The sequence below is a fragment of the Triticum urartu genome, chromosome 3A, assembly GCF_056163025.1.
Source record: "Triticum urartu cultivar PI428250 chromosome 3A, HENAU_Tu73, whole genome shotgun sequence".
Lineage (NCBI taxonomy): Eukaryota > Viridiplantae > Streptophyta > Magnoliopsida > Poales > Poaceae > Triticum > Triticum urartu.
The window spans coordinates 16,518,551-16,539,652 of record NC_141875.1 but is presented as its reverse complement, the minus strand read 5'-3'; the positions used below and the strand labels follow the sequence as shown (position 1 = coordinate 16,539,652).

General features: G+C 45.6%; 1 protein-coding gene across 1 annotated transcript; it reads left to right on the top strand.

The window, feature by feature from the left end:
• Nucleotides 1–4,505: 4,505 nt before the first annotated feature.
• On the top strand, nt 4,506–7,096 carry LOC125547661 (uncharacterized). Its single transcript, XM_048711471.2, has one exon. It carries the CDS (start codon nt 4,624–4,626, stop codon nt 6,784–6,786), a length of 2,163 nt encoding a protein of 720 aa, XP_048567428.1. The 5' UTR covers nt 4,506–4,623; the 3' UTR covers nt 6,787–7,096.
• Nucleotides 7,097–21,102: the final 14,006 nt, after the last annotated feature.

The following is a 21,102-nucleotide window of genomic DNA, read 5'->3' as shown; positions in this document are numbered from 1 at the left end:
GATTGTTGTCAACATTCTCCCCCTCAATTTTGACTTGGCGAATTTACGGACCACCTCAAATATATCTTGGACTACCCAGCCTCGCTAGTAACCTGTGGAAAACACCACCCCGTGAACTTGGCCATCCACCCTAGCAAGATACATGCCGACTCCTTGTGGATCACACCACCCTGTGGACTACACTACCCACTCCAGCCTCATGTAGAGACATGGCCTCATTGAAGAGACTCACCTTCACTGGTTTACCGCCCCCACATAGTTGAACTTGATCCTCTCGTCGAGACACATAGACGACCTTGGCTTCATCTTCAACTTCTCCTCACAGAGACGAGCACTTGGACATGACGACGTCTGACACGACGATGACCAACTGACCGACCGACCGTTCTAACCTGCACGCCTCCTTGACTATAACTCCCGGATGACGATCTTGACGACTTTCCGGCACCGCATCACCGCACCACCGCTCCCGTCAATGATCTCCATCCGCCACCTTGCAGACGACAGCCTGCCGTCTCCCTCCATGTCACTCCGCCGAACAACGATCGCTTGATCCCTACTCGTCGCTGCAACACCACCAACGACTTCATCGCCCGCCCCGAGGCGCTAGTCGGGTCGCCACCCCGAGGCAAGCGCGGCTTCAAATCGACCTAGCTCTGATACCAATTGTTAAAATTCTGCCCACAGGATCGATCACATCAAATCACGAACACACGCGACAAAAAAACTGATAGCCAAGGGTACGTCTTGTACCCTAAAAATTCCTCTTTATATTTTCTCCTTTTCTTGCCACGGTTACAAACTCACGCAGGTGCTACATATATATATGCAGGACCTGCCGACCCAACTCAGCCTAAACCTACTCGTATATGACCTCCTAGTAGGACACCAATCAGCACACCTGCAGGACTCTCCTAGTTAACGCAACTAGTACTCCTGTTCCTTTCCTAACATCATAACACGAACTAGACACATGCATGTATGTCTACGTACACAACTAGGACACGGCTAAAGATCAACTCTAGCCGGACTAGACGAGCAACGCCTGCACAACACGTACGTGCACAGAAACCTATCTAATTAGAATACCCAAGATTATGTTAACAGCAGTCAGTGGGCGCTTACGGAAGGATTTTGCATAGAATGTCTACCTTTATTTTGGCATGCTGATCGGTCATTTTGAGTTGGAGATGAAATTGGTTTTGGGCACCCTAATCTATGTTTTTATTTTACCCTTTTGTCAAATTTGCATCGCACATTTCGTTATACATATCTGAATGATTAAGAATCTGAAGGTAGGACTGTTTTTACTCGTTTCTGGGACGAGTGGGAGCATGGAGCGCTTTGGCTGTTCAGCAACTCGAGCGGACACGGTGCTGGGCAGGTGCCATGGTGGCCAGTGCTTGCGTGGTGAGAAGCAACCTCTGGCTAATCCTCAGTGTAATGGGACGCCCTCTCACTCCTGTACAAATCTTCAATCGTATGTGTCTTTCCTTCTTATTGTACTATCGTTGCCTCCTTTATTAGCTTCAGATTTGGTTGGTCCTTTGTTCGCTGAATTGCACAAGTCAGATTTCTTCTTGGATGTCTATGTGTGCATTCTCTTAATTCTTCGATTCATGAAAGCAAAGTACCGAAAATGTGCATGTTATGACTGGCCAATACACTGAGAAATAATAATGGTGTGCAGCTTTAAGGATCGATTAGTTAGCTACATATCAGATAAACACATTTTGTGCATCATGTATTTTCTCCCCCCACACTAAATTTTTTTACATGTTTCCATTGCAAAATATCAAAACGTTGTATTGTAGTATGTGTTCTCCCTTTTTGCCAAGGAAAACAAATTTCAGTTTTATCTTATTCTTTTTTAGAAACATTAGTATACACTGTGTACTACTAATCTACAGTCCCAAATATGATCGGTCACACTTTCCTTTGCTTAGTTTAACCATCTACCCCATCACGTGTTCTCGCACCGATTGAAACCTGTTAGACCGAAGAAAAACCATGTCCTGCCATACTACCCCAATACATTTTCTATTTCTAACAAATAGATCACTAGATGCAAATCTAATTAAAGTTCATGACTAATGTCTTTCAATATTTAAGATTAAGAAAATTCTATATAGACGGGCGCGGCAACGCGCGCCATCAATGATCTAGTATAGGTAAAGATAAAGATGAGTAAAAGGTCAGCTAAACACTTGTTTAGACTTCAATAAGACACGTTGTAATTTCAGAGAGGTAATTAAAAATGATGACACCTTTACATAGCTTTAAAGACCATATAGGTGAATTTTACTCGCCATGTTTTATCTGGGCGACAGCCAAGAGCTAACTTCTGACTGACACCACTAGAGGGTATAACTGCATGCATGGCGGCTGCAATAACACGTGAGAATTTGGAATATCATCACTGACACGCAAAGGTTAGAGGCTTGGGATAGTAACAAAGCTGCAATACAGCTAACTCGACTTTGTCTCTTTCCTTTTTTTTCCCTCTTTTTCTTTGTGCCTTTGATTGGCGCCCAATCAGAATTGTAGCTAGATCTTGAAATTTAAATGCTACTGGTACATCACAACTAGAGTGCATGCCTTTAGTAAAGCTAAAGGGTTCCTAAATGCGTAGTACTCCGTATCGAGCATCTGAACAAGTTAATCCGACATGTACTAAGTTAATAGTACTACTAATTGTGAGTGGTGGCTAGGCATGCGGTTCACCCATGTAATAGAACAAGATACGTGCTCCATCCTGCTGGCTAGGCATGTGGAGGTCCTCGGTTCGACCCTGAGGAGCAACTCTCTCATCTTTTTCTGGCGAAGAATAAAAATTGTCAGACGATAAAATTCACAAAAAAACTGTCAAACGATAAAATTCATACACAAAAAAACTGTCAGACAATAAAATTCACCTATAGAAGCAATCCGTGCTTTATTAGTAAGGTAAAGTATAAAAGGTCAGGTAAACGCTTGTTTAGACTTGGATAAGACATGTTATAAGTCCAGAGACTTAATTAAAAATGCATTTTTAGGACCCTGGAGACCTAGACGACACCTTTACATAGCTTTAAAGACCATATATGTGAATTTTACTCGCGATGTTTTATCTACGCGACAGCCAAGAGCTAACTTCTGACTGACACCACTAGAGGCTATAACTGCATGCATGGCGGCTGCCCTGATACGTGAGGATTTGGAATATCACTTTGGAAGATCATCATGGACACGCAAAGGTTAGAGGCTTGGGATAGTAACAAAGCTGCAATACAGCTAGCTAGCCTGTCGACTTTGTCTCTTTCATTTTTTTTCTTTTATTCTTCTTTTCCTTTGTGCCTTTGATTGGCGCCCAATCAGAATTGTAGCTAGAACTTAAAATTTAAATGCTACTAGTACACCACAAGTAAAGTGCATGCGTGCGAACCAACCTATGATTGAAATGGTTAGGTGGACAGTGGTATCCTTAACCCATCAGGGTTTAAGTCCTAGTGCTCGCATTTATCCTGAATTTATTTTAGAATTTTCGGGCAATACGCTTTTAGTTGGAGGAGACGTTCCATCTATTAGATTCTATTTATAACAGGTCAGGTAAACCCTTGTTTAGACTTGGATAAGATATGTTATATTAAAAATGCATTTTAGGACCTTGGAGTAGACGACAACTTTACTAGCTTTAAAGACCATAGGTGAATTTTACTCACCATGTTTTATCTACGCGACAGCCGACAGCTAACTTCTGACTGAGAGCACCTAGAGGTTATAACTGTGTGCATGCATGGGGGCTGGGGCAATGCTACACCTACGTAACCTTTTTTATGTGTCTTATGTACTATCCGATCTGGTAGTTTTTTATTGGTAATTACTTACGCGCCCGGGCCCATCCTGAAAATCAGGGGGGGGGGGGGGGGGGTTAATTAGCGATGAATGGATTTACGTAAGTTTCGTACACCAATTACGTAGGTGTAGCATTATTGTGGGGGCTGCCCTATAGCAATGCTACATCAACGGATTGGTTACGGGATTTTACGGGGCTGGGAATACGTGGCTGTTTTTAGTTGGTTATTAGTGGGAAGCGGGGCCCATTCTTGAAAATCAGGGGGCGGAGGGTTAGTATTATGGGATAGGTCCGTACTATTTTCTCCATAATCATCTGTTGATGTAGCATTTTTGGCTGCCCTAACACGTGAGACTTTAGAATATCATCATCGACACGCCAAGGCTAGAGGCTTGGGATAGTAACAAATCTGCAATACAGCTAGCCTGTCGACTTTTTCTTTTTCGTTTCTTTTTTTCTTTTTCTTTTCCTTCTTTTCCTTTGTGCCTTTGATTGGCGCCCAATCAGAATGGTAGCTAGAACTTGAACTTTAAATGCTACTAGTACATCACAACTAAAGTGCATGATGCCTTTAGTAAAGCTAAAAGGTTCCTAAACAGGAGTATATGTGTATCGAACATCCGAACAAGCACTAAGTTAATCGTACTACTAATCGTGGGTGGAAGCCGCGACCATTGCAGACTACTAGACCTGTGCCCTTGCTTGCCGAAACACACACACACACACACACACACACACACACACACACACACACACACACACAGAGAGAGAGAGAGAGAGAGAGAGAGATGTTGGATGTGTGGAGTTCTGCTGTGGGATGGTGGGACGAGTGGCAGCTGCGCATCCTCGTCCTCGGCAGCCTCGGCATTCAATGGTTTCTGCTGGTGGCTGCCCCCATGCGCAAGTACACCGTCCGGCGCTACTTCAGGCTATGCATACGGCTTGCATACATTAGCAGCGATGCTCTGGCCATCTATGCGCTGGCTACCCTCTTCAACCGTCACGTCAGGGCGACCAGCGGCAGCAGTAGCTGTGATGGCATTGTGCACAACAAGGCGAAGATCCTGGAGGTCCTATGGGCTCCTGTCCTGCTCATCCATCTCGGCGGGCAGCAGGAGCTGACTGCCAACACCATCGAAGACAACGAGCTGTGGGTAAAGCACACCGTGACCCTAGTGTCTCAGGTCGCGGTTGCCATGTACGCCTTCTACAAGTCGTGGCCTAACTACAGCGACTGGAAGCTATTGGCATCAGCGATCCTGCTCTTCGTCCTTGGGGTCGTCAGTTTCAGTGAGAAGCCATGGGCCCTCAAGAAAGCCAGTATTAAAAGATTGACGTCTGTGTCAGCGCCGATACAAGGAACAAAGAAGCGTACAAGATTGGCGGTGTACTTGGACGATCTTTTGTTCTCCGATTGGTACAACTGCTTCACCACCAAGTCCGGCGACAAGAAGCAGCCGGAGCTGGCGGCGGGCGAGGAGTATTTTGTGGACTTGTCGGATGAAGAGAAAGCCTATATGGTGCTCTCGGATATGTCGCTGTCAGCTGCTGCCGATGACCTTGTACAGCGAGGCAGAGCTCGAAATGTGCAGGATGTTCTTCGGCCTCTGAGCACCAAGGCGGAAAACGATATGAAGCGCTGGCTGCGTGGTGCGTATGGGCTCATATATACCAGAGGTAATTTGGTTTTCACTGGCCCATACCTGGTTTACCATGTGCTGGTGGTGCCGATCCTGCACATCGCCGCCCTCACGCTGTTTGCGACGGGCGACAAGGATGGGTACAACCGCACGGATGTGAAGATCACATACGTCCTCCTGTGCCTCACCGCCGCGCTGGATGTTTTTGCGGTGTTCATCCGCCAGCTACTGCACCGGGCCATGTCTGCAAAGAGTGTCCCGTCCTTGTGCGAGATGGTACCACGCTACAACCTCGTGGACGCGGTTCTCCGGCGGAGGCATAAGGTTGGGTGGCTGGTCAAGTGCGCTGCCCGCATGGGCTGCAAGGAGTACTTCGAGTGCCAAGGCGTCCGTCAAGACTACAGATTGTACAAGAATGTGTTGGAGATGGTCCTTGCAGATCTGGTGGATGCACAGGGCCGCGACCTTGCCAATTACAGGGTCTTCACGGTGCAAGACGAATCAGGCACCGCTGTGCTGCCGGCGGAGGATGTTGGGGCAGGTGCCGAGATAATGCAGCAGAGAAGCCCGGGAGCGGCCAACTGGGCTCTAAGTGAGGAGCTGCAGAAGGTGTGCGGCCCCAAGGTACGGGGAGCCCTGCGCGGGTCGTTCGACAGGAGCGTCCTCGTTTGGCACATCGCCACTGACCTCTGCTTCCGCATGGAAGGTCCTCCTCCCGCCGACGGCGAGGGAGACTCACACTGGCTTCGCATCAAGTGCACAGAAGCAATATCCAGCTACATGGCTCGGCTGCTTAATTTCCACCCGGACATGCTGCTCACCGGCAGCAGGCAGTACCTGGTCAGTGAAGCCAAGGATGAATTCGAGTTCTTGTTGGACCGCGCCATGGTAGGTAACAGAGGCAAGCTGCTCAGTAAAGAGGACCTGACCAAGATCATCGACGACGGGCTGCTGAAAGGGGAACATTTCCACATCCCCAATGCATGCAGTCTTGCAAAGGAGCTGCTGAAAATTGAACCGCCGTCCACGCGCTGGAGGGTGATGTACCGGGTGTGGCTGGGCATGCTCTTCTACTCCGCCAGCATGTGCAGGGGCTACCTGCACGCTAAGAGCTTGGGTGAAGGTGGTGAGTTTCTCTCCTACGTCTGGCTCGTCCTCTCGCTCAAGGGTGCCAAGACCCTGGCCGACAAGCTTCAGATGCTGGAGGGAGACGACGAGGAATCAACACTGGCCGACAAGCCTCAGATTCCGGAGGGATCGGAGACGACCAGGAACCAACACCCTGGTGGAAACCCGCCAGTATTTGGTTAGGAAATCATCCGTCTATGATGCTTCAATTCGACCACCGATGCCATGATTTTACATATCAATTCTACTGTTTGATTGTTTTTTTGTCTAATTTCTAGCTAGCGTTCTCCGATCCAACTACTGGCCGGTTTGTTTGCTGCCTTCCTTGCCTGGGCGTTCGCCCAGGGCTTAATTGATTCAGTTTGTTTCATTTTTTGTCTTTGTGCGATGAGTAAAATGCAGCGTAATAGTGACCGTATAATCAGCACAACATGTATGTAGTGATCGTATTCTTGAGTACAGTGATGAAAGTGAGCGTACACAACAAATACAGTGACCACAAATACATTTTACTCTTGTGTGATACTGATGTCTACTGCTGCACGTACCATTTCTAACCCCTCCGTTGCAAATTGTAGGTCGTTTTGACTTTTCTAGATGCATAGATGTTTGCGTCTAGAAAAGGTAAAACAACCTACAATTTGGGACGGGGGAGTATATTATATCTCTAATATTAGAACAGCTTCAAAGGATTTTTTATGTCCTTCCTAATTTATAGAATTTTGGTTGAAAAAAAAGAAACTTCAACAGGCTCTTTAATTAGCGGAATCAATAATTTTGACTTTCAACCTGAACTGTTTAGGTGCCGTCAGATGCTCTGCACTAATCTTAGAGCATGTGTCAATGCCAAGTTGGCAGAAAACAATCATTCGGAAGTTTACTAGACCGACTGAACAACCTCGTCTACTCCCTCCTTTCCTCTTCACCCGCCCACGCCCTTCCATCCTCTCTATCCACTCGGTCACCCACCCCGCTTCCTTTTTTCGTTTCCTCCCCATCGAAATCTCCTCTAACGGATGGCGCCGCGTGAGTGAGCTCGTGGATCCCGGCGAGCTCCCCGCGCGAGTGAGCTCCCGAATCCGCATCAACATCCGTTTTTCAGGATACGATATGCAATTATGTGAATCCGCTGGATATGGATGCGGATACGGATTTCGATCAATCGGATATCCAGCGAATATGGTATCCCTAGTATCCTGCAGATGTGGATTATCCGCTATTTTTTGTGGATTATCCGAGGAAAGAAATCGGATTATATCCGATAAAATAAGCCCAAACGGCGGTCCATATGTATGCCCATTTAAGTTAGTGATTGTAGATTTCCAATCATCCCATGTACTCTATCATAATCTCGTACGCAATCAACTCATGCAAAATTGGTAGTATAGCGGTGATAGCGCATACATATCCTTCTCTCAATCGCCATATTGCATTGTTGCTTCTCCCCGGCCGTCGGTTGCATCTCTGATCTCTCCTATAGTCTGGCGGTTCAATCTCGATGGTCAAAGATGCCCGTGGCCAATCAGTAGGTCCCAACAATAGAGGTAAGTGAATTTGCAGTTGCACAGTCATGCGCAAGTTTAGAGCACCGATGATCTGTGGTCATGTCCGGCTGTCAGTGGACACCATGAGCAGTCGCACGCCCGCACCAGGACACCAGGCACGCCATGTCACGCCCCAAAACACGGCTCGGACGTAGCAACCACCACGCGTTTATAAACAAAAGCTTATAAACGTGTGAGGCCTAAACTAAGACATTTCACCATAATACACATATATATAGCATGCACTCTTTATTCTGGGGATACATAGCTCTTGCTGAAAATAAAGTACTTTAATTTATTCCCTCCCGGCGCGTGCTACGCCTACTGCTCAAAGCCATGCTTAGGATCGTTACCATTTTGGGCTGCAACAAATAGAAATTAAGCAAGGGCGAGTATGATGATTCATACCCAGCAAGTAGCATTTATTCAAGAGTACGAAAGGAGAAAGTGTTACGGATATCACAACTGTATAATTCAATTTCAAGGAAATGATACCGCAACAATGGAAAGATTTAGCGGCGAAAAATAAAGTAGTACAAAAGGCTGAATTAAAAGATAATATCGAACAGAGTTCGACGGAAATACTGGAAATATTTACGACAGTGTATAAGGAAAATATTCGCATCACACGTGACCAGCAAGCTTCCCAACTCGGGAGTCACAGGGGTGAAATTTCACACTTTTACACTCTTAAGAGGGGTACTCCGACATTGACTGTCTCGACCAAAACCACGTGGGTTCCATAAGAGCAGAGTCCTTTGGTCCCCTGAGGTGCAACAACTTGACTTACTAGTATGGGTCTTTCCCAAGGATCCATCACCGATACCCTGTTCGGAACAAGTGTCGCCCCCAGCAGAGAACTCAAACAGTTTCATACATGAACTGTGACCGGTACAATACGTTTGCAGCCGTGACACCAATATAGACAATATGTGAATATGAAAATAAGGAGGTCAGTGATATTATGAAGCTTATGTAATAATCCTCATGTCTCCGCGTAAGTCCAAATAATCACGACGATTACTTGCTTACCGAAACATATTTCTTTTCAACAGCACCGTGGCCAACGAACAGAGAGCAATTGCAGAAGAACTCATATATCACGGTACAGTAGCTAGTAAAAGAAATACTAGCAGCGGTATATCTCTAGATCAATGTAACAAAGTACAAGTCACAGGACCAAGCACAGCAACAGAATATAAACAAAGGAACTGCTACTTGCCTGATCGACAGCTCCGGCCTACCGCACGGCTGCTACCAGCACGAACGACACTGCTTCTATCTCTGGTAGGCGATCTTGTCTGGGGTCCTACACTACAGCACCTGGTCGCTTTATATACTGGCCAAAAGTAACCAGCTCCTTGTGAACGTATTTATTGCTTGGTGTCCCTTGGGTTCATCTACTAGCTACTTCAGACTAGCCACAGTGGGAGTAACTTCAGCAGTAACATTGAATCCAACTCAACAAATTTGCTTATGTGGCAATGAGTTAATGAGGAGAGAAGTAGTTGTAGTAACTTAGCTAGTTACTGTAACATCACATGTCCCAATACAATATGAGTCTATAACGTAATAAATAAATCTCTGCATGTTACCACACTTATGTTACTACGCACTGTGACGGTAGTAACATAGTCTAGGGATATGTGTATGGGGAAATCCGTTGGTGCTCCTAGGAGCGCGCTCCTGCACGTGAAAAATGTATTTTAAAATGTAAAAAAAAATTCAAACAAAACTTTGGCGCATACATCTCGACATCATATGTGTGCACGTCAAGTTTTGGAGAAAAACCGATATTTTTTGTGGCTTGTGTAAAAAGGACAAAATGGCGTCCTGTGAAAATTATTTTTTAAGACTGGATGTTGTCTTTTTCACACGCGACGCATAAGTTATCAGTTTTGGCGAAACGACTTTGTGAACATGTAAAATATCGATATGTAAGCGTCAAGTTTTTGTTTGAATTTTTTTGACATTTCAAAATATGTTTAAAACACATTTTAAAAATCAGGAGCGCGCGCTCCCATGTGCCAAAAGGCCACTCTCTATGTGTATGTTACTAGTGTATGTTACTCTTCACTGTGACTAGTCTCAGTTCATCCACTGTTCTATGCATGCATGAGTTTCTAACTAGAGCAAATGACACGTACATGTCAGAGTCCAGCGAGGAGGCACGTAGCCATGCAACAAGCCTTCTCATCACCGCATTCAAAAATATCTACTGCCCTAGACGGTAGTACAGTGCAGTACAAGAGCTAGCTGGCCTATCGAGAGAAGAAAATGCAGCTAACCTTAGGCTGGTCATAGTGGGGAGTAACTTAGACTAGTGTCATGCATATGACACTAGTCTAAGTTACTACCTTCATAATGCAAAGTAACATACTAGTAGTATCATAGATGACTTCATTTATTAGCTCGTAGACTCATCTTGTCTTGGAAAGCGTTATGTTACAGTAACATATTATGTTACCACTTCTCATTAATTACTTGCCACATAAGCAGAATTTTCTCGAAGTGTGCTATGTTACTAGCTAAGTTACTCCCACTATGACTAGCCTTACTGAGCTAATCGGCAGGCTACTCGTACATGCATTAAGGCAACTAGGTGACTAGATGAATGCTACATGCATGCAGTGCATCGAGTAGGCACAATGGATTCGGTGCATGCCATTGATGCATGCATGTAAATGCACGGGACTAAAGCAAATGTAGTACTCCTCCATCTTCTAAGCTAACTTATGTAGGGAAAAGTCTACTAGTGATTAGCATGCACGGATTGTAAGATATTAGTCAATCCAAAACTGTTAACAAATACTAGCATGTTAGAGCTCTTAGAAGACTGATATTAAGAAAAAATTAATTCTAATGCATTTTAATTATTCTTAAGTAACACACGGGTATTACACGCCAGCATCGTAGAGCGTCAATGCTCGTGGTTGACTCTTCTTATGGCCATGATCGGCTGCCCAGACACGACGATGGGCAGCGTCCGCCCGTGCGGCGCACGCACGTCGGGACGGCGGTCTGCCATGGATCCAACGTGGGTTTGCACCCAATACCAACCTCCAAATTTCCCCAATCATCAGAAAAAAAAAATCCCACCTAGCTTTCTAAGTCTCTTGACTCTAAAAAGGTACCAGCTAGGTTTCAAATTCTTTTGACTCTGAAAAGAAATCCTACCTAGTTCTTCCATTCCTTCCCGTTATTTTCTTATATCTGTACTCTATATTCGTATATGATACTTACCTAATTATTCTGCGCTCACAAAGTCTGAAAAACTGTGTTATTTATTTGTACTTGATTATCTTTGCTTGGCATTTTAAACGTCGGCCACTCCTATATTTGTGTGACGTTCTGGATGCATTTGCCATCGTGCACATATAGCTGTCGTTTGTCCAGCATCGCGCTTTTGTTTGAAACCTCTATGCATCCGGAGTTTTAATCTCGACTGAGATTTTCAGAAACCGGTAGAAAGCAGGCCTTTCCATTACCCAGCAAAAATTTGAACACCTTCCAATTTTTTTTTGAATTTAAACATTTAACCAGTGTCAAATAGCGATCGTATGCCTTGACAAACAAAAAGACAACCTTTAGCATTGTCGTAAGGCAGTTGTTGTAGCTCCACGGAGTCGCAGGATCGAATCGCCATTTTTTTCAACTGGTCTTTTAAAGTGTTTTTGAGTTTAGAACAAAAATTCTAGCACTAAGCGGGAGGGGTGGTTAGAACCCACAAGCTTCCGATGAAAGGAAATACGGGCTGACCATTCCAACAGGAACAACGTTTTGTAAGGAAAGGCTTAAACATATTATGTTTTGAAGCAAAAGAAATTTGAATTCAACATTCATTTGAAAATTTCGGGTGAAAGAAATCCAAAAATTCCATCTAACATGGCCGTGGTAGGAACGAAAAGATCCAACAAAGATGTGGGTTGGTACGGAGAAGCCTTGTGATGAGTAGTGGCCTTGTTCTATGTTTCAATGATGACCTCCATTGGCAAACTTTTGGAGTCACCTTGGCTCGATGGAAACAAGGCTAAAGTCGATATTGCACCTTTCATCTTTGCGCTCCGCCCGCGAGGAAAAAACTAGAAGGTGAGGGGGCCATGGAGGATGATGATGCATGAATCCGCAAGCTCAAATGCGACTCCCCAATGATTGGTGGCCCATCAAGGAGACTGCTCTTTGGACCACCATGGAGCACTTGAAGATAATCACGACACCAGAGTAACTATTTTGTAAACCATGCATAAAAGGCTCGACTCTAGATCTACATGAAACTGACTCACGGAAGAACAAGGGCGGGCTCTATGAAATAATCTTCCACTCTCAAAGGTATCTCATAAACAGATATCCAAAGTTCAACACACTAGTGCAGAACCGGGCAATAGCACCGGTTCGTAAGGCCCTTTAGTGCCGGTTCCATAACCGGCACTAAAGTGTGGTCACTAAAGCCCCCCCCCCCCCCTCCCCCCCTCCCTTTAGTACCGGTTCAGCACGAACCGGTGGTAAAGGGCAACCACGCGGCACGAGCCAGCTCCGGGGGCCGGGAGCCCTTTAGTACCAGTTGGTAACACCAACCGGTACTAAAATGTTTGGGGGGGTTTTGGTTTTATGATTTCTTTTTCATTTAATTTTGTGTTTTCCATTTTAATTCTTTTTCGTTTGCTGATATTTACGATACTACACATTGTACACGTTATGCATATTGCCTTCGGAGCCAGTGGCATTAGCCTAATTGGTGCCTTCGGAGCACGATGACAATTGGAAGTGGTTCATGACCTGGTCGATGGGGGCGGTAGCGGGTAATAGTATTCTCCCTTCGGATTTATGACCTGGTCGAGCAAAAATCCCGCTATTTCCTCTTGAAGTGCTTCTACGCGCTCCGTTTCTAGGAGCTTGTCCCGCACCTCTTTGAACTGTTAAGAAGGAGATCAATATGCATGTGTATTAGTTGTGTGACTAGATATCGATAATGGTGTAAAAATTGTGAATAGTGTTCTGACAAGCGTACCCATTCCTGTCTTTGAGATCTGCTCCTTTCGAACGCCATCATGCGAATGTTCTCGCAAACGCAGAATGCACACAGATTAGTCCCATGCACCTGCTTCAGGACCTTTATTACGAGAATGGAATTTAATTTGATCAGATAATAATTAATCAAGCATGATAATTAAAGAGATGGCAGCTAGCTAGCTAGCTAGTACTACTTAATTACTTACCTTGGGTCGAAATCATTTCAGCTGTCGTTTCCATTCGCCTTCCGTGACGCTGATGAACCTTGTCCAAGCCCTGCCCGCCGACAAAGAAAATGAATAAAGGGGTTATTAAATAGTTCATATCATGAAATGACGAACTAAATAGGCCGAGATATATAGTTAATAATGATTGAAATTACCTGTTGACTATCCCAAACAAGATGTTATAGTCACTATTTGCTTTGAGTAGTGAGTCCACTATTTGAACTGTTCTAGCGTCAACTTTAATGATACACAAGATCCAGTGAAATATGCATGCACACACGTTTGCATGTCTTAATTAAGCGGGCATATGTAAGCAAAAACATGTAGCTAGCTAGTAGGCAAAAACAGAGAATTCGTAGTACAAGAAAGTGTGACTCACTGGAAGTTGTAAGGAAGTAGTATATCTTCATTGTATTTGAGGCGCTTCAAGAACTCTAGCATGCTGTCCTCTACCTACTTTTCATGATGCTTGTTTATTGTCCATGTGTATTCATTAACAATGTTTGGGTCAATGAACCCAATGACATAGCGTCCACCTTTTCTCATTTCATACATCTTCATCCTGCATAATACCACAGAAAAGAATATAGTGAGGATAGTTACAGGTAATGATTGATCAAAAGGATCACTACAGCTAGCTTGAGACTTAAATTACAGAAAGAAATCACTTACAGACAATAGCAACTGACGATAGATTTGTCGAGTGCGTCTTGATTGTATAACTGAAATAGTTCAGAATACTCAACGGTCACAGGTTTATCATGATAGTAATGATCCTTCTTGACTTGCACCAGGAGGCACTCTCGATCGGATCTCTTGGTAATGTCCATGTACCATTGATGCAATTCATACATTCTCGTTGGGAGCTTCTTGACCTCTTCTGGCTTGACCAAAGGTTGGCCCCGGGCATATTTCTGTTTTATTTCCTCCTCTGTAAGCACAGGCATGTCCTCGATCTCGAGGAGTTGTCCAACAATGATTTTGAGAGTTTCAGCCTGCATTATATGCTCCTGGGTTATTACCACATCGCCCACCTCGGGAACGTAAACTGTTTGGCCACAGTAATATTGGGCGCGCGTATTATCACGTGTTGTTGGTGGCACAACAAGCGGGGGGATCGATTGCGCCGCCTGTTCTCCCAGCTGGGCAACGGTTTTCCCGCATTTTTTGACAGCTGCTTGTTGTTTGCTCGAGCTCGAGCTCGCCTTTTTCTGTAGACGTTGTCGATGTAACTTCCTGATGTGGCGCTCATAGTCTGTGTCAACAGGCTTAGGAGCTGGTGGTTGAGCCATACGAATGAAGTGGTCAACTACTTCCACAGGCACTTCCTCCCTTGGCGGCGGTGGCGGTTTCGGTCCAAAATGGGCGTCGACTTCTGCCCACACTATGGCATTGGTTTGCTCCTCGGTCCTGTCGTAAGCCCTCTCAGGAAGAGGAGTAGTGAGGTTTGGACCATATTTATATCGCTTGCCTCCGCCTGTACTTCCTGTACTATGACCTCGACTCGTACCGCTACGCACCATAGCTGCGGGGTGTCTCTTCTGCGATTGCTGAGGCGGCGGAGACGGCTAACGGGGCTGAGTTGGACGAGGAGGAGTGGCCTCAAGCTGTGCCGGACTTGCAGTGGCCTGAGGTTGTGCCGGACTTGGAGGAGGAGTGGACGTCTGACGCTGTGTCGGACTTGGAGGAGGAGTGGCCTGACACTTTGCCGGACTTGGAGGAGGAGGAGTGGCCTCACGCGTTGGTGGACTTGGAGGAGCGGGAGTCTGCTGACTCGGTGGCGGACTTCGATGAGGAGTCGGGTGACGCGGTGTCGGTGGCCTTCGAAAGATGATGCAATCCTTTCTCCATAGGATGATACGATATTTGGCATCTCCGAGTGTGTGCTCCTCGTCACCTCCAGGAATGTCAAGCTCTAGCCCCGAATATTGGTCCACCACCTCATCAACCACGACACGAGCATAGCCTGCTGGAATCGGGTTGCAATGGAAGGTTGCATCGAGGGAATTTGTATAAGCAACGCCGTCCGCCACCTTCAAGGATATGTTCTTAATTTTGAAGTGTAGCTCGCAGTTAGTGTTCTCCGCGATATCATCCACAGGTTATCTATCCAGCATTGCGTCAAACGGGGCGGAACCCACGCTGCTTCTCGGCATGGATGGGGCGATGGTATCCAATGCTGGATCATCCGCTAGCTGCTGCAGCTGCTGAGACCCCCTTTACTGGCTAAGTGAGTCGATATGCTCCTGCTGCCGCTGGAATTTGATTGCCAAGTCCGCGTGCGCTGATTCTAGGCCTTCAAGGCGTTCATAGTCGAGCTTCCTCTGCTCCTCCTCCATCTTCCTCATCTTCTCCTCCGCAATCTTCTTTCTCGCACGGGTTCTGTAGTCGGCGTTCTAGTCCGAAAACCCCTCATACCACAGAATAGCACCCATGCCTCGTGTTCTTCCCAGGTGTTCAGGATTTCCCAGGGCACGCGTAAGCTCGTCGTTCTCTCTGTTGGGATCGAACAACCCGGATCGAGCCTCTTCTATTGCAACAAGTAGCTTATCTTCGGCTCCGTCCAGACATGCCTTCTAGGAAACTTTGCCTGTCTTCGGGTCCAACTCCCCCCCTCCCCCCATGCGCATAGAACCAAGTCCTGGACCTGGGGGGCCAGCTCAATGTTTCTGGAGTGACACTTGCATCCAGCATCTCTTTCTCAGACTTATCCCACTTAGGCATTCCCACCGCATAGCCACCTGGCCCCAGCTTATGAAACTTATCCTTTTTTGCGGCATTGGCCTTGTTTATTCTTGACCGTTCCTTAGATAATTCTGAATCCTTGAATTTCACGAAATCGTCCCAATGAGCACTTTGATTCACTAGTGTTCCCTCGAATACTGGAGTCTTCCTTCCTCCCTTGACGTACTTGTCCCATTCACGATTCTTGTGGTTCTTGAATGCAACCGCCATCTTTCTAAGAGCAGCGTCCTTGACTTTCTGCACATCTGCTTCTGTGAAATGATCTGGTAGGGTGAAATGTTCCATGAGAGTATCCCAAAGCAGACTTTTTTTGTCTGTCGTCGACAAAAGTAAGATCTGGACGTGGCTTTGCTGGCTTTCTCCATTCTTGAAGGGAGATCGGGAGTTGGTCCTTCACAAGAACTGCGCACTGACGAACGAACTTGTCCGCAATCTTCTTAGGCGCTAATGGTTCGCCATTAGGTTTGATTGCCTCGATATTATACTTTACGCCCTCCTTCAACTTTTTGTTCGGGCCTCGTTTCGTCCTGTTGCCTGAAGATTTGCTCGATCCGGATGGCTGAAAGAAGAAAGATCGATTCGTTAATATATCTTCAACTCATTTAAAACATGTGATGATCACCAGATGCCTGCTTATATAAATATATATACATCTCCGGTGTTGTCATAATCGTAGTTCATGACTTCATCAATTCGGTCGTCGCGATCGAATATCATATCACCCTCTCCGGTGTTGTTTAGAAATTCGGAGCCGTCATAATCTTCTTCATTCTGATCATCATCTGGCCCGCGTATTATATCGAACATGGTCTGTTCTCCCTCTCTGTTGGTATTGTCCGCCATAGCTTTTATTTAACTATGCCAAAAGAAATATAAAACAATTTAGTATTCAAATTACATCGTCTCGAATAATAGATATAATCTCGAATACATCGTCTCGAATAATAGATATAATCTCGAATACATCGTCTCGAATAATAGATATAATCTCGAATACATCGTCTCGAATGATAGATATAATCTCGAATACATCGTCTCGAATAATATATAATCTCGAATACATTGTCTTGAATATTATATATCGAGTACATCACTGGCTAGGTAGCTAATAAAGATCGAATACTACAGAAGAATCTAGGACACTCGTGGTTCCTGCGGTGCGGGCGGTGGACACCCAAAGAGAAGGAACCCTCACAGGATCATAGCTGAAGTGAGATCCCTGAATTAGAAACTGCCAGGTATTGGAGAACCTGCGGCCCTCTAACGCAACCATGTAGCAATGGACGTGCTCATCCTCCTCCCTGACACGGCGACGTACCACCTCCGGCGGGGTCGGCTCCCTCCGCACCGAAACTGGCCCACGCGAACACCACCAAATGAGATCAGGATCGACGACGGGACCCGGGGCCGGGTTCCTCATCAAGCGGCGTGCCCCTCCAGGCAGCACCTCCCAGTGCCAGCCTGGCGGAGCCCAGTCCCGGACATGGGTCAGTCAGACATCGTCGCGGACGGGTCGACGGCGAGGATGCGGGCCGGTCATCGTCGAGAACAAATACTAGCTATATGCCCGCAAAAAGTAACATTTTTTTAATGATTGGATTTTGATAACTAAAATTTCTAACATTTCTATAACATTTCTAATATTTCTAGAACTAAAAAATTCTAACTTTTTTATAACTATTTCTATAACTAAAAAACAGAAAAATTTCTAACAATTCTAACTTTTTTATAACTATTTCTATAACTAAAAAAAGAAAAATTTCTAACAATTCTAACATTTCTAACTATTTCTAAAAAACAGAAAAATTTCTAACAATTCTAACATTTCTAACAATTCTAACATTTCTAACTATTCTAACAATTCTAACATTTCTAACTATTTTTAAAAAACAGAAAAATTTCTAACAATTTCTAAAAAACAGAAAAATTTCTAACTATTTGTATAACTAAAAAACAAAAAATGTATGTGTGTGTGCGCACGCTCACCGGCGAGGCGAGAGGCGACGGGGGACGGCGACGGGCGCGGCGACGACGGGGATGACGACGACGGGGACAGGGACGGGGCGACGATGACGGGGACGGGGACGACGCAGGACGGGCCGGGACGGGGCGGCGGTGACGACGGGGACGACGGGGACGGGGACGGCGGGGCGGCGACGACGGGGACGGGGCGGCGACGGGGGCGGCGACGAGGGATGGAGACGTACGGGGGGCGCGGCGGGCGACGGTGCAGAGGAGAAGAAGTAGATGAGAAACTGAAATTTTTGTAAGTGTTGTTTATATATGAGGGGCCTTTAGTACCGGTTGGAGCCACCAACCGGTACTAAAGGCCTGTTTTGGCCAGGCCAAGCGGCGGGAAGCGACCCCCTTTAGTACCGGGTGGACACTCCAACCGGTACTAAAGGCCCCCCCTTTAGTACCGGTTGGTGCCACGACCCGGTACTAAAGAGGGTGCGCTGGCGCAGGTGCGGTGCGGCAAGTTTAGTCCCACCTCGCTAGCCGAGGGGCGACCGCACTGGTTTATAAACCCCCGTGCGGTAGCTCTCTCGAGCTCCTCTCCAAAGCAGGCCTTCTGGGCCTACATGTTCTGTGCTGTCCTATTGGCCTACTGGGCCTTTGCGGGCCTACATCCTGGCCCAACAACAGGTTGGGTTTCTAGTCGTATGCCGGCCGCTTTGGCCTAGTAGGCAGGCATTTTTTTTTATTTTTTTTGCTTTATTTATTTTTGAGTTGTTTTTTTTGTGTATTTAGAGTTTCTTTGTGAATATTTTTGCTTTAGGTACAAAAAATTACAAACTTTCTGTTAGTGCCCGTAGTTTTCAAATTTGAATAGTTTAAATTTTGAATTATTTGAAATTAGTGTGAATCACTAGTTTGTGAATAACTTAACTTTAAAAATCAGTAAAGGCATGAAAGAATTTGTTTGCACATAAAATTTCTTCGCGTTTCAAATGCCAAAACACATAATTAACCACCCTAACTATTATAGAGATTCCCTTCTGGGTGTGAAACACAGAAGAAAGTGATGATAGTGAAGCCGATCACATCCCAGATCTTTGGGTGTGAAACTTTTTCTTCGCGTGTGTCCCTTTGCGCCGTAACCATGGAAAATCTTCATCATTTAACGGGATGCTCGGGTCAATATTCACTGTGAATGGAGCAATTTCATCAAACTTTTCATAATCTTCTGACTTGTCTGTCTTGTCATCCACTCCCACGATGTTACTCTTCCCAGAAAGAACTATGTGCCGCTTTGACTCATCGTACGATGCATTCGCTTCCTTATCTTTTCTTTTTCTTGGCTTGGTAGATATGTCCTTCACATAGAAAATCTGTGCCACATCATTGGCTAGGACGAATGGTTCGTCTGCATACGCAAGATTGTTGAGATTCACTGTTGTCATTCTGTACTGCGGGTCTTCCGTTACCCCGCCTCGTGTCATATTGACCCATTTGCACCGAAACAAAGGGACCTTCAAACCATGTCGATAGTCAAGTTCCCATATTTCCTATATATAACCATAATATGTTTCCTTTCCCATCTTAGTTTCTGCATCAAAGCGGACACCACTGTTTTGGTTGGTGCTCTTCTTATCTTAGGCGATCGTGTAAAATGTATTACCATTTATCTTGTACCCTTTAAAAGTCATTATATTCGAAGATGGTAACTGGGACAGCAAGTACAGGTCATTTTCAATAGAGGTGTCATGCATGGTACGTGTCTGCAACCAGCTGGCGAAACTCCTGATTTGTTCACGTGTAATCCAGTCATCAGACCGCTCCGGGTGTTTGGAGCGTAGCAAATTCTTGTGTTCATCCATATACGGAGCCACCAAGGCGGAATTCTGTAGAACTGTGTAGTGTGCTTCAGTGAGAGAATGTCCGTTCATACATATTATTTGTTCCCCTCCTAGTGTGCCTTTTCCATCCAGTCTGCCCTTATGCCGCGATTCAGGAACACCAATCGGCTTAAGGTCAGGAATAAAGTCAATACAAAACTCAATGACCTCCTCATTTTGACGGCCCTTGGAGATGCTTCCTTCTGGCCTAGCACGGTTATGAACATATTTCTTTAAGACTCCCATGAACCTCTCAAAGGGGAACATATTGTGTAGAAATACAGGACCCAAAACGTTAATCTCTTCGCATAGGTGAACTAGGACGTGCGTCATGATGTTGAAGAAGGATGGTGGGAACACCAACTCGAAACTGACAAGACATTGCACCAAATCATTCTCTAACCTTGGTATGATTTCTAGATCGATTACCTTCTGAGAGATTGCATTGAGAAATGCACATAGCTTCACAATGGCTAATCGAACGTTTTCCGGTAGAAGCCCCCTCAATGCAACCGGAAGCAGTTGTGTCATAATCATGTGGCAGTCATGAGACTTTAGGTTCTGGAATTTTTTCTCTGCCATGTTTATTATTCCCTTTATATTCGACGAGAAGCCAGACGGTACCTTAGTACTGAGTAGGCATTCAAAGAAGATTTCCTTCTCTTTTTTGGTAAGAGCGTAGCTTGCATGACCCTGATGTATGCCGTCTTTTCTGTGCATACGTTGCTGGTCCTCTCGTGCCTCAGGTGTATCTTTTGTCTTCCCATACACGCCCAAGAAGCCAAGCAGGGGCACACAAAGATTCTTCGTCACGTGCATCACGTCGATTGCGGAGCGGACCTCTAGGTCTTTCCAATAGGGCAGGTCCCAAAATATAGATTTCTTCTTCCACATGGGTGCGTGTCCGTCAGCGTCATTCGGAACAGGTTGTCCACCAGGACCCTTTCCAAAGACCACCTTCAAATCCTTGACCATATCATGTACATCAGCACCAGTACGGTGGCGAGACTTCGTCCGGTGATCCGCCTCACCTTTGAAATGCTTGCCTTTCTTTCTTATGGGATGCCTGCTCGGAAGAAATCGACGATGTCCCATGTACACATTCTTACAATTAGCCAAATATATACTGTCGGT

Bases quoted from the DNA above. Each gene is read 5' to 3' on its own strand.
- LOC125547661 (XM_048711471.2), top strand. From the start codon at position 4,624: ATGTTGGATGTGTGGAGTTCTGCTGTGGGATGGTGGGACGAGTGGCAG.